The sequence below is a fragment of the Zalophus californianus genome, chromosome 12, assembly GCF_009762305.2.
Source record: "Zalophus californianus isolate mZalCal1 chromosome 12, mZalCal1.pri.v2, whole genome shotgun sequence".
In the NCBI taxonomy this organism is placed as follows: Eukaryota; Metazoa; Chordata; class Mammalia; order Carnivora; family Otariidae; genus Zalophus; species Zalophus californianus.
In genome coordinates this window covers 105454683-105469572 of record NC_045606.1, presented here as the reverse complement: position 1 = coordinate 105469572, position 14890 = coordinate 105454683, and the positions used below count along the sequence as shown (strand labels likewise).

Genomic DNA, 14890 nt, shown 5'->3' with positions numbered 1-14890 from the left:
AAGAGTGGATTTCCCAGTATGTCAACAAGCGCCCACGACCCTGGGCTGAAGGAGAAATGTGCCAGGCCACAGAGAACTCACCGTCCAGGCTCGACTGCAGGGGGCCGATTCTCCCCATCCGCCGGAACCTCCACACGTGTCTGGAAGCCGGGACGTAGAGCTGGGTGACCTGTGGGGCCAGCAACTTGGCTTAGTGCATGCTCGTGCCCCGGCACGAGCTCTCACTGGCCACAACATGTGGACCACGTGGACGTTGTGCATACGTTACACGTCAGCCAGGTCCTGCTCTTTGACCTCATGTCCCCTTCGTGCATTCTCTCCTTGCTTGGCTGCCCGTTTACACTTTCACACTGTAACCGTTTTCCCTAATACATCCCAAGGAAATCTTAACTTGTTCTCTTTAATGCTGTATAATATCTGCATCTAGTAAACTGTCATAATATGACCATTTACAAATGAAAACACATCACACTTAAAGAATTAACAATTTCCTCTTATTACTAAATATTCAGTGTCTCCTAATTCTAAATACTTAGTTTGTCTGCATCAGTATCCCAGGAGGGCTGGGGTCCGTGGACATTCTGTTCAGCCCGAGGCTCTGCCTGCTCCCTCAGCCCTGGCTGTGGCCCCGGTCAGCTGTCCAGCAATGTTCCCGACCGTTGGATTTTGCTAGCTGCGTCCCCTCGGTCTTCACATGGGCTTCTAGGCCCTCCGTTTCCCTATAAATGTGCAATTACACCTAGAGGTGTCATCACATCCAACTTGGACTTTTGGCCAGAACACTTCACAGGCAGCATGTTCTCTCAAGAGGCACGTGTCTGGTTGCTGAGGTCGGCCCTGAGATCGAGAACTTCTGCCAAAACAGGAATCAATTATGCCACCAGATGCAGTTTGGCTCAGCTGCCATTTTTCCATAGCTGAGCCTTCTGGAGTCAAGCACCAGCACAGTGATCGACCCTCATCTGTGGGGGCCTCCAGCCCGGTCTCAGCAGGTCCCCGTGGGGTCTGCACCCAGGGGCACTGCCTACTCATCACAGCCTGCAGACTGTGGGACCCCGGTTCATGCACTATTAGCTACTTCTACACCGAGAAGGCTCTCCCATCACCACTACTTGCTTAGCCTGAGCTACATAAAGTTCATAAAGGAAAGGCAGGCTCAGGGCATGACTCCTTTTTTCCAAGCCAGTCTCAAAATGAGGTGGTTCCTCTGCATCCCACAAGATGGCCAATCAAGTTCTTCTTTTTTGTATATTTACAAACTAGCAGATTTAAGTCTATTTGAGGTTCAGTTCACTGCACCTAGTCTGGAGGGTTGGAGCCGCCCATGGCTCCCGTGCCCTCCAGTGACAGAACGCCCCATCGTACCAAAGGCTGTTTCCTTTGGGTGGTAAGTGTTGTTCAGAGGCCCCCAGCCCCCGGGGTCTCGCTACAGGACGTCCAGCACTATAGGATGGGGCATGGTATCTCAGCCTAACCAGCGGGCACAGCTAGAAGCCATCCGCTTCAAGATCCATGCGGACGCAGCATCTGAACCTGGTGTCAAGATCTGTGCGGGGGGCGCCTGGGTGGCTCAGTCGGTTAAGCGGCTGCCTTCGGCTCAGGTCATGATCCTGGGGTCCTGGGATCAAGCCCCGCGTCAGGCTCCCTGCTCAGCAGAGAGCCTGCTTCTCCCTCTCTGCCTGCCTCTCTGCTTACTTGTGCTCTCTATCTCTCTGTCAAATAAAATAAAATCTTAAAAAAAAAAAAAAAAAAGATCTGTGCGGACGCAGCATCTGAACCTGATGTAAAACACCACTGCTCTCCTTTCTTGAATGTCTCTTCGACACCCTCCACTCTCTGCCCCACCCAATCCCCAAGATTTTGAAATGAATACAATCATGCCTTTTTCTGACAAGAATGAAAATTCTGATTCGTCAGAAATTCACATAGTTCATGACCTTGTCAGTTAAATTTCTAAAAATATTTATACTATTGAATCTACTTTAGATTTAGATCTCAGTAATATTCAAATTTGTCTCTGTTCCTTTAGCAAATCAAGGTCATATTCCATCTCCTTTAAGTGCTAAATACACACTGATAATTATGACACCAATAAAAGCAAAATCTCTTGCAATCCCAACAAAGAACCACAAGGGTCCAATATAATTTGTAGTTAAAGGAGAAAATTAGGTTTAATAATAAACTCAGGATGTATGTTTAAGTCAGTGATACCGTTATATATTTATGACCTAAGAATTAATAAAAAAGCTTACTGTTAATATTTAGTTAAATAATAAGTAATAAATGAAACAATTTAAAAGAACTTATCCTTCTCCCCAGAAAAATAAAAGCTGAAAAAATATGTTTAACAAAACATATTAGAAAGATTTTTCAGTAAACCTTATCTGCTTTAATATCTTCTTGTTCGGACAGCCAGTGGTTTGAAGGACAGAAATTTCTCCTTGTGTCTCTGGCCTTCAGCATTTTCACTAGATTGGTGATCACCTGCGGAGGAAGCACAGGGCTAAGTCACGGAACAAGCTCAGGAACGACCCCGGCACAAAGGTAGCAACAGCACCAGCCGGCAGAGGATGGGGCGTGCTCCCCGCCACAGGCCTGAGGGCGCGGGGGCCTGGCCGCAAGGCCCGCCCTAGGCCACCGCAGATCAGGCCACAGAGAAGTACCTCATCCTGTGGTCACAAGAATGAATTTCAAGTACAAAGCAGTTAGTTACGTGCCAACGAAGGGAGGAAAATTATCAGGAAGATGTTAAAGGCAGACTACAAAGAAGGTAGTAATGAAGTTTTCAAACACAAATTTGGCAATGTATTAGCTCATGTGGGCTATAATGCAGGAAATCTCCAAGTATACAGCAATTTTGTAAAAATTTTTCCTACAGTAATAGCATTTCCTATTTTCCTGAAAAGACACTCTATCAGAGCACTCAGGGGAAAAAAGTGTCCTGGATGGATCTCTGACGTCTGTCAAAAAAAGAAAAACAATTCTAGTATTTTCCTTATGTAAGTTTCTGGACTCAGGCCTACTCTCACCTTAATTCTCCACAAACTCAGTCTAACTTCTTTCATAAAGCTTCCCCACACCAGCGCATCTGAACCGTTTCATTACTCCTTTTGCCATGAGCATTAGTCCTTCCCTGGCTATGCAGGAAACTCCCGATGAAGAAACTCCCGACTAACTACCTGGAAACCCAGCAGGTATCTGATGATTGACTTAGGATCAGTAATTAATTGTAAATTTAAGAATACATGATTAAAGAGAACGGATGGCACTGCCTATTTAAAAAAGACCCAATGATGGGACACCTGGGTGGCTCAGTCCTTTGAGCGTCCAACCTTGGATTTTGGCTCAGGTCATGATCTCAGGGTCGTGGAACTGAGCCCCACGGTGGCCTCTGCGTTCAGCGTGGAGTCCGCTTGAGATTTTCTCTCTCCCTCTGCCCCTCCCCCCACTCACGCACATGCTCGATCTCTCAAAATAAATAAATAAAATCTTTAAAAAAGAAATTAAACAATAAAAAAGACCTGATGTTTTTATATTAAATACAAATGTACTTCGTGATAAACCAACATAAAATTGTAAATCCAAAGTCTTAAACCTTTACAAACAGGATTTCATCACACAACTACTGTGTAGTTAAAGTAAGACTATGATGATGTTTTCTGAAAAAGTCAGCCAGGCCTCTACACACACTGCCTCTAATCAAGTAAAATATAATCTGGATAAGGAATTAGGATAAAATATAACTTGGGTAAGGAATAAAATTAGGATAATGCGATAAATTTCCACCAAATATACCCACAAGACAAACAAGATTGCATAATTTTAATTGTTAACAGAGATCTACCTTTAAAATTTCACAATTTGGCATCTATGTACGATAGAAATACAAACGTTTATGACATGCAAATCCTGGTATTCAGGGATACCAAAAATTCTGTGTCCAACAAAAATGAGTGGGAAAAGGCCCTTGGTTGACACCTTAGACTCCTAGAATGTGGACACACCACTTGCATGAGATGCCCATGGACAGAGGAAAAAGTAATGCTCGCGCAGTTTGGCCACACAGACGAAACTACATCAGTACAAACGTCTCAGGATCTAGAATACAGCTTCCTGACTGATGGATATTTCTTACCAAGTGAACTGTAGAAAGTCTGTCCTAATACTACAGTAATATCCTTTTTGAATCAGCAGAAATGAGCTCAGGTTAGTTAACTCGCAGTTGGTTATCCTCAACTCTCGACACCCTGTTGTGCTTACTCAGGGGTTTATGGGTTTATGATTACTGATTTCAAGTGCATCTGAGGTAGACTAAGAACAGCCTAGTTTGGGGTTCTATCTGGTTAACTTTACGGTCATAACAAAGTATGGTCACTGACCTAATGCACTTACATCTCCGCTACGTGTGTGATCCTGTCTGGAACGAGTCCAGGTCAGTGCACACGGAGCACACCAAATAAACATTTGCTCTTCCAACAGCAGAGACTGAAGCACGATCATCTTGTATGAAGAATATCACAGCCCATCTTTCCACTTTCATAACCAGCTGTTATCAGTATTTTAAATAAGTTCACACTGAACAGACACTGGGCTGAAATTCACACATAATACACAACTCTTAAAAAAGACATGCTTTCTTTTTTAAGATTTATTTATTTATTTATTTGAGAGAGAGAATGAGATAGAGAGAGAGCATGAGAGGGGAGAGGATCAGAGGGAGAAGCCGACTCCCCGCTGAGCAGGGAGCCCGACGTGGGACTCGATCCCAGGACTCCAGGATCATGACCTGAGCCGAAGGCAGTCGCCTAACCAACTGAGCCACCCAGGCGCCCCAAAAGGCATGCTTTCTGACCAATATGTACACGTATTGATTTAATTGCACCCATTCACTTATGGGTTACGCACAGAGTGTCCCACTGGATGTTGACATCCCGTGGACTGACTTTCCCCACCGCACAGTGGAGGACACTCAGCTTTGCTGAAGGTAAGAGACTTGCTCCAAGGCTTGCCAAGGGGTAGGGCCAGGGCTGCCTAACTCCAGAATAAAACCTTTTATCCGCCTCCTGGCAGTCATCTTTTTTCAACCTATGGTTATGAGGTCATTTATTTTCTACAGGTCACAAATATTAAACTATCTATGAAGCAATTAATGTCATAACTTACTTTCTTCTTTTAAATTACTGTGAAATTAAAAATAAAAAGTTTCAATACAGGGCACCCCCTTTCTTACTTTCACATTTTAAGTATAGAAAAAGAAGTAATCACATATTACGTATAAATGTCCTGGTATCAGTGACCCTCTTTAAAAAAAAAAAAAGGAGAGAGAGAAGGAGGGAGGAAAAAGTGGGAGGCACCAAGTGACAGGGGCCTCAGGAGGTGTGTCAAGGACGAGCTGTCCAGAGTCACTGTGAAAAAGCAGGTCTTACCAGACTCGACAGCAAGCCAACCTTGAAGATGAGTCCTGGGCAGGATTACAAGAGAAAATAAAAGATACCTCACTAAATTTTAATTTCAAAAAAAAATCAAATAATTTTTTAGTATAAATATACTGCAAATACTGCTTTTAAAAAAATGTATATCCAAACATTGGATGTATCCAAAATATATCCAAAATATTGCATAGGACATATTTTTATCTAAAAAAAGCATTTGTTATTTATCTGAAATTAAAATTTAACTGGGTGACACATTTTTATTTGCTAAACCTGGCAATACTAGCCCTGGACCAATTCCCAAAAAACTCTTTTAGAAATGTCAAATCCCATGTCTTAAATTCAACTAAAAACACTTTCCTCCTTCATTTAAACTAGTTCTCTTCTAAGTTTTAAAGAAAAATGCAAATTTTAAGAAACCGTGAAAATTTCGCAGAGTCCATTTGTTTGTTTTAAAGATTTATTTATTTGAGAGAGAGAGAGAGAGAGAGAGAGAGAGAGACAGCGAGAGAGGGAACACAAGCAGGGGGAGTGGGAGCGGGAGAAGCAGGCTTCCCACGGAGCAGAGAGCCCGATGCGGGGCTCGATCCCAGGACCCCGGGATCATGACCTGAGCCGAAGGCAGACGCCCAGCAACTGAGCCACCCAGGCGCCCCCTGCAGAGTCCATTTGTGATGTCAAAACATTTTTGATCACATTCCCTTTCTCTGCACCCATTTTCAGGATCACACACTCAACTTCTACACAAATACTTAGTACTGAGAAGGAAAATATATTGAGGTAACTGCTAAAATTACAGAAACTGACTGAAGATTGTAAAAGGTAAGGAAAACCGGGGTCACAATTTTGAACTGGATCAATAGATAGGCAGTGTTGAGATCTGAAGGCAGTCTTCCAGTCAATTTTATTAAATTTTCTGGCACAGATATGCCTACCAAAGAAGACTGTTCCAGAACTGAAGGAATTTTAGATTTAAACAAGACCTAAGTCATGGATAAGTCCAATTTTGCAAACTGAGATCCAAGGTTATAAATTATCTGCCCAAAGTAACCTCTTTGTGCAGTGAGGCCTATGGTTCTTCACCCCTCCCTGCATACTGAAATCTATTGATGAAGCCCATGCAGAGGCACCAGCAACGGCGAATTTAATTCCATTCATTTGAGGTGAAACCAGTCAACTGTTTGTAACTGTTCCCCAGGAGATCCTGGTATGTATGCAGTTACTCGAGAACTAGCATGTTAAGAAATATGAAGATAAAACAGTAAACAAGCAAACACTGGAATAATTAGGTGTACCTAGCTCAATATACAGTTTCAACAGATTTCAATAGTTATAAATAGAACTTATTACATTTATTTGGTGTTTAACTCTAGTCGCCCACATCATGTTCTTCCACACTAGATCTAAACCTTAGACTATATACACGCTCAGTAACTCAAAAAACTATTTAAGTAAACATTCAGAAACACATGCAACTGCTATGCATCTTCTATTATTTACCATCTGAATTAAGACTAGGTGATATATGTAAACAGGCTCCCTGAACCCAACGTTAAAAAGATCAAGTAGGTGACTGCTTAGAAACGTAGAAACCGCTCATAAAAACCACCCTCGACAGCTGTCCCAGGTCAAGACGGCAAGTTAACAGGCACTGTTTCACAGGACCCCCGTGTGTTTCTGAGTGCACTGGCTACAACGATGACACGACATCCTAGTGACTGGAGGAGATGTGCTTACGCACCACATTTAGCTACACCATATACATAATCAGCATTGTATGTACATTAAACGGCTGAAGGCTACTGAGGGTAAAGTCTCACATTTCTGAATGGAGATTCTTGACATCCAGTTAAATTATTGTAACCCCAAAAAAGTACATATAGTCCAAATTGTGAAAGGCAACTGCAAGACTAAATTACATTTAATATAAAATAATAATCTTTTTTTAAAATGCCTAGTTCTTTTTTTTTTTAAGATTTTACTTATTTATTTGACAGAGAGACACAGCGAGAGAGGGAACACGAGCAGGGGGAGCGGGAGAGGGAGAGGCAGGCTTCCCGTGGAGCAGGGAGCCCGATGTGGGGCTCGATCCCAGGACCCTGGGATCACGACCTGAGCCGAAGGCAGACGCTTAACAACTGAGCCACCCAGATGCCCCTAATAATCTCTTTTTATCTTAAATCGTATATGTAAAATCTGGTAAGTAAAATCAGACATCTTAGGTAATTCTTCAAGAAGTTCAATACAAAGTAGAGAATATAGCACATAATCTATGGGTACTTAAGTGTGGTCAATGTACAATGTGGTAAATGTAAATCCTGTGAGAATTTTTTACACGTCTGAGTTCCTAATGAAGAATATATAGATATGAAATACGAGAAACAGCAATAAAGCACCAGCCCCAAGAGCACCACCTCGCAGACCAGAATGACCGTTCCCCTAGAGTGAATGAAAAGTTTTGAGTGACCTCAGCAGTTGTTTTTCCGTCTTATGTGCTCTAATGGTACCGATCTCGTTTGTCTCAATGTGATTAGCTGAATGTTTGTCTTTTTCACCACGTAAAAGTGCTGAGAGAGCAAGGGCTGCGCCAACACCACTCACAATTCCCCAGCATGGGGTGGAATGAGCATTCCCTGGCGAGAGCGGCGCCTGAATCCACAGGGGCCATGAAGCGTCTGATGCAGGCTACCCATGTCAAAGGTGAACCAAGTTTTATAAAGCCCTTAGTTACTACTCGTGAAAGTTGGTGTATTTTTAAAAAACAGGATTCTCCAGAATGTTTAAAACACTACAAAATTATTTCTTAAAGTACCCATTTTATTTAGTAGTCAGAAACAAAAACCTTCAAAGATGGAAAAGGGCGCGAGGCAGCTCTACGAGAACAAGGGGTGTACTGTTTTGCTGAACACGGATACCTAATGGTGGCATGGGAGGGTTATGTTAGGGTGTGGTTGTTTTAATGTTCACTTTTTAAAAAACTCTTTCTGGAACTGAAAAATGAAATCAGCCACCGAGAAAGTGAACATCACTCACAACATAGACCTCCCTCTCCGCATATAGATGAGAACGGCCTGAAGAGTCTCCTTCCTGCTCCCCGATGCACCTTGTTACTTGCAGGTGGCTCCTATTTAGGCTGATAGCTGCACACAAAGGCATATCAAACAGGACTTCCTATCTCCTCATAGGGCTAAAGTAATTATAGCTATAAATTACACTTCAAGAGGAGTTTATAAATTTGATAAATGCATAAACTGTTTTAGCAGTGTCAATGCAGGGCTTAGCAACTGACCTCAATTCTTATACTGACAAAGAAAGATGACTCTATCCACTTAAAATTCTATGTTCTGTGACCAGCCAACAGAGCCTCTCACAGAAATTAGTTTGAAAGGACCATCATAAGACTGAAAAATGAAAATGGTTGGTGGTTGAAGAAGTCAGGTCTCATCATTTGCAATTCTGTCAAAATCAGTGGAAGGCAGGAAATCATTGGCAAAATGCTGTTACCTTCTTTGGTTGATTCTACCTTGAGGTCCTCAACACAAATGTGGCACTAAAATACACAAAAAATGCTAACATTCTATTTAGTACTTTTTGGAGGGGGAGGTAGAGCAGCAGCTGAGTTCAAGGGCCGGCTCTCTCCCTGCCACCACCCCCAGCTGTGGGACCTCATCTTTAAAATGGAGTAATAACTGCACGTTCCTGGCAGAGTTACTGTGTTCAATGACTCAGTATATGTAAAGCTCTTACAATACTGTCTGGGACACAGGAACCACTGAGGGGGATTCTTTTTATCTTGTATTAAAGATAGTTTTTTCTTAAAAGAAAAACACTAGTAGCTGAACCCTTCTCTACAACACAAAGACTGTACCTTAATTCTTCATTATTTTTAGGGCTCAGCTTACCATCAGGTAGTATCAAAAAGTTTGTTTTTGTTTTTTTACCCCCCAAAAAACAGGAATCCTGTTCAAAAAATTGTCTTCAAACAATACTGTCCTAAACTCAGAAGGTCTTTGTAACAACTCAATTTCAAACCTAAAACAATCCCATACCTAAAAAGTGGACCTTCTCCTTAATTCCTAAAACCTTCAATCCTTAATCAAGTGGTAATGAGTCATTTTGAGGCGTAAGAAAACATCCACTACAAAACTTTCGTTTAATGCTTAAGTAAAATAAAATAGGGCCAGGGGAAAATACCGACTACAGCATTATTAAATCCTGAGATTTCTAGGTCCTAAAGATAAGCCTGTCATATGAAAATTATGAAATTCTCAACAGGTGCTATAAAATAAGATTATCTGATACTGTACACAAAACCTGATATCCTACATAATGGAGAGCTTTATTAACAAAGATCCCAGAGTTTAATTAAATACTTGAAGAAAAACACATATGCTACCACAATATACATATCCAGCCAAGTTTACCTAAGAATTATAAGTTTGAAATAGGTTAGGTAGATTATTTTTAACTTAAAAAGTTGCAAAACTGTCCATCTTTAAGAATGGATATATTAAGGGTTCAGCATGTGCCCTTTAAAGTTTACTTGGGAATATAGAGATAGGTAATTAAAATAAATTGTGCAAACATATATTACATCAATCTGCACAAATTATAAATTCAATGATGCATTAGTACTGTGTTCAGTGCAATCAAAACATTATCAGTTACTCTCACTGCTACTAATGCTCATGCTCATAAGTGAAATGTGTTGTAAAATCAGGCAGAATGGGCTGGACAGAGACTATCGTGCACTCGTCGGATGAATAAGCAGTCCTTAATTAGCCCATCAGGTTAAGTGCAAGCATTAATGGGCCTTTCCTAAAGTCTAGCTTGACATCTTTCTCCAAACATGGCCAAGAAGAAAGTTCCATTAGCAATATTAATACAAGCTTAGTTGATCATTTTCATTCAATTAACTTCTTTCAATTAAATAGATAGCTTGACAAAAGCAGTGATAAAAGACCTGAAGGGACAGCTGATGACTCGAACTGCACATTAGTGTGCGAGGGGTCGCGGGTATTAAACGGACTGTAAATCCAGCATTCAATTTGGAAAATGCACTTCTTCTGCTCTCACTCCTTTAATGAGCGATTTTAGCTGACTAGATATGTTTGCTGCAGAAATTTCATGGCAAGTCAAGCACCCTTTTTCTTTTCTTTTTTTCTACCCCACAGTTACAGTCTCAGCAGTGGTGACTTCCTGCCAGTGCTCCAGCCACAGTAACTCATAACTTCTCTTTCAGCATGGTTAGAAGTGAAGGTATTCTAAAATAATTTATATGCAACTTGCATTACATTAATGACCTTATCCCCCACCTTTGCTAATCAATTTCTGAAAAGATTAAAAAAATAAAATCTGTAAGAGATCGTTTAGTGAAAAATGAAAATATTTAAAAATTTGATTTATAATTCATTTTCTCAAAGTACTTAGAGCAACTTATAAAAGATGCATGTAACAATGTAAAAACAAGGGTTTCAAAGAAGGCAAAAGTAAAATGAAAATGAACTTTTCTTCATTTAAAAACATTCTGCAAATTAAAAATTATGCCTAAAACAAAGCTGTACTTCTATTCTTTTGAGTCAAGTCAGAACACATTTGTACATTATTTGACCTCAGTAAACACATGCATACACACACAAAAACCCATATACTCTATACCTTAAATAATTGAATCCATCGTTTCTGTTCCATCTGTATACATTGTTGCATTTCAGAATTAGTTGTAACTCCAATACTTTGAAATGCTGTAATATATTCTTCTCGAACTTCTGGTTTTGTTTCTGGATAAGCCAACTTGATGATCCCTAGGCAGGCGTCTCGAAGGCAGCGAGACAACATTATCAGCTCTTCTAGAGTAAAAGGCATCATTGATGATTGTCTTTGACCTACAACTGGAAAACATAATCCAATATTCTATCATACTTGGGTTTTGTTGTTGTTTTTTTTTTTTTAATTTCTTAACACAGTAAAAGACTTAAGAGGCTTAAAACTTCTCTATCATCTGTGAAAACAGATAGGCCATGAAGCCAGCAAAAAACAAAACTCTTACCTTCTATGGGATCTCCAAAGAATTCATTGTCATGTATGGAAATTAGCGAGTGACTGAACAGAGAGCTAAACAGGTAGAAGAGAGGGATGATCCGACTGGAGTCTTCCAAAGACATCGGAGAACCCCTAGAGATCACCTGGAGCAGCGGCACCATAGACCTTGAAATGACAGAAAAGAAATGATTTTAAGGTTAGTTTTGATTTGGGAATGAATTAAGACATGACATCAGACAAACATAATCAGGGAAAATAACATTCATATTAGCAATTAAACTACTTAAAGCGAAGGTAAAGTCCTTCTAACAATATGTGTTCATAAACAGCTTAAGTTAGAAAGCGGGACACCAAGCCAGCACTCTTTCCTAGTGTTCCTGCCACCATGGTCACCCGGACGAAAGCAGTTACTGAGCGTGCGCCAGTGGTCCCCAGCCAGAGGGTTAGAGTAAGTAATGCCACTTTTATGTGGAAAGCCACCCCCTCGCCTCTCTCTACTTAACATATTTAACAAAGTATCATGCTGGTCTAACATGAACAATTTATCCAGCTACTTACATTTAGGAACATTCAAAACTGTTGCGTATTGAACCTTGATAAAACATTCAGGAATAGTTTCCCCTCTTGTATACTGGGCCTTGTTTCTATGAGCCACATTTATTTACCAGCTCCTGTTACCACTCCCACTTTTACCAGGAGTCCTGAGACATCCTGGAATAGCTCTAAAAAGTAAGGCGATCTTTAGAGAGCCCTGTCGTCTCTCTCACGTGTTAAGAGCTGTGAGCTATTAAATTTACTTCTCCCACCTAGAATCTGTTCCCTTGGTTAAATGTGGCTCCTTGTCTTGTTGAACATTCAGTAACCAGAGGTTCACCTGTAAGCTCTTTCCAATCTATAAAGCCCCACGGTCCCTTACAGCATTTCCTATCCGTCCTGAGCTGGCAAATGTTGTGGGCAAGATCACTCTCTGATCTTCGAATCTTGGATGTCTATTTCTACAAAACCACAGACATAGATAAGATGCGCTATGACCAGGAGTAAGGACCCACAAATTATCAACTGGTTGCCCACCACTGCCAAAAGTTATGTGAGAGCAAGGCAGAAGTTAAGGCCAGGCAAATGTTCTCTCATCCCTAGTGTGGCTTTGGTGAATGGGCCTGAGCCACCTGGAGCTTTAGATCTCGACGGTGCCCACTTCAGGGGAGAGCACTGCCACCAACAGCACTGTGAGGTCAGGGACCCAGATGTGTAGCCTGAGCTCCACTGTCATGCAGAAGAAACGTACTCTGACCATCTTTCTACGCATCCCGACTCTGAACGTGCCCTTACTGTCGCGTGCCGCCCCTGCACTTACACGAGCTGAGTGGAGCAATGGATGAAAGTGGTCTGTCCAAAATAAAAACGCAGTGAGGACATATAAAAAGGGACAAAGTACAACTGTCCTACCTCATGGCCAAAGCCGGGATGGCAGAAAAAGGCTCGTTACGTTAGGATAAAAGAGGCATGGGGGCTCCCTTTGAACTGGCAACTCTTGAGAGGGCAGGAACCCTCTTCCACCTCCTGAGTTATTCCCCACCAAGCCTAGTACCGGGCCAGTCACCCAATAAAATTGTGTTGACATACAGAAAAAGAACAGTTTAATGTCATGTTTCACTGATAGTAGTAAAAATGGTCTGTATCTCTTGGTTCCCTCGCAGAACTACACAAACAATAGAGGAGAGTGATGAGCAAATGCTATTCAGGGGGACACGGTCCAGGTCGAGTTAGAGAAGAGCGGCAAGCCAGCCTCCTGCTGTCACACATTGCCAGCCCTGGCACTCCACCATCACCAGCAGTTAGGCCCATACATGTCAGTGTTCAACACTCTCACTCTGGGGTTCCCTAAGACACGATGAGGCAATTACTCAGCCTTAGTTTATTGTTTCTCTTTAACCCCCATAAGGTAAAGAAAAGGAATGAATCATTTTCATTTAAATGACAGAAAATGTCATTTAAATGACAGGAGGGTCAGATGTGTGCCTGTGGTCTCCTCCAGGAGAGACATAAAGGAAGCTTATGTTTTTTGATTCTCTGCTGGCCACTCTTCCTGCCATAAACATGGACTCAAATATTCCTCGGAAAACAAGTCAATCTCAAAGACTTACGAGCAAATAAAAAGTCCATAATTTACTGTAATGGAAAAGACACTGCTTCAGAACTCGGAGAGTTGGCTGGTACGCAAGCATCCCTGAGACCACAGGTAACTCCTTGCCTCTGGACACAGCCTCCGCAGGACGGCTCCCACGCTACGTTTGCGGCAACCATGTCCCTTTCCACAAGAGTTTCTCTCCTACAGAAATTGCTACTGAATGCTTTCTTGTTGAGAAAGAATTTTAAGAGTACCACTTAGACTACCGTAAGTACTACTTACTACTAGTGTCAATGTGACAAGAAATGGGCAATTCATAGTCAAAACAGTCTACACAGAGTTAAAGACAAGAAGGCCCCGTGCCAGCTCATGAGAAGCTTTGGTAACGGGATGTCCAACAGCAAAGACGAACCAGCAGTCCACGTGCTCCTGCATCTTCAGCTGCACCTCAATCACCCTGGAGCCTGGGAGGTCACCACCCCTGGGCTTCTAACCCACGCCACCAGCAGGTCACAGGGGTCAATAAGGAAACACACACTTTGTCATGCTCCTGTGATGACCTCTGTGCTCGCCCGAACGTATAAGTCCCAGTGTAAGTCTTGTTATGAAACTATTTCCTAATTAACTGAATGCCAGTTTCAGAAAAATCAGGCATTTCAATTTGAAATCTTATTCCAATAGTAAATTCAAGAAACTTACATTGTATTAATACAATCCTAATATATATCCCATCATACATTTCTTGAGGGACTTTAATCAAATAAGTAAAGTGAGACCCAAATTCTCAAATTGTTTTTAAGAAATAATGAGTTTAAAAAATTCTGTATAACTTTACAAACTTATAAAGTAATACTGACAGTTTAATATAATTAACAATACCTCATTTTTCTTTCACACACCATGACTCCATTTCCTTACCAAGAGACCAACGCCATAAACAAATAGGCAATCATCGGGGAGAGCCGTGGCGGGGTCTGAGTTGCTGAGCTGAAACACTCTGAGGCCAATGACAATTTCCTATATCCCAACGATCCCTGATCTTTTGCACTAAACAAACCTGTCATAGGCCGAGGCTGGCATAGTCATAAGTGGCTGAAAGGCACCAGAGAAACAAACAAAACATACACAAAACCTTACATTTTAATTTGAAAATGAAGGGGTGTAAAAGGATTTTTCTGGACGTTAAGGCATGTCCCCTCTGCCTCCCCCTGTTCATTTCCCCTTTGTAAGTGTCCACAGCCACTGTGGCATCAGTACTCGCTTTGGAGGCGTGGACATTAAATGAGGA

General features: G+C 41.6%; 1 protein-coding gene across 1 annotated transcript in view; it reads right to left on the bottom strand.

Moving 5' to 3' along the window:
* UBE3C (ubiquitin protein ligase E3C) overlaps nucleotides 1-14890 on the bottom strand; it is a 116774-nt gene that overhangs the window by 50374 nt on the left and 51510 nt on the right. Inside the window, exons 12-15 of the mRNA XM_027573611.2 lie at nucleotides 11482-11639; nucleotides 11091-11323; nucleotides 2380-2484; nucleotides 82-169 (exon numbers count right to left, since the gene is read on the bottom strand). Of these exons, the coding sequence (XP_027429412.1) occupies nucleotides 82-169; nucleotides 2380-2484; nucleotides 11091-11323; nucleotides 11482-11639 (584 nt within the window). The remainder of the gene's footprint in view (nucleotides 1-81; nucleotides 170-2379; nucleotides 2485-11090; nucleotides 11324-11481; nucleotides 11640-14890) is intronic.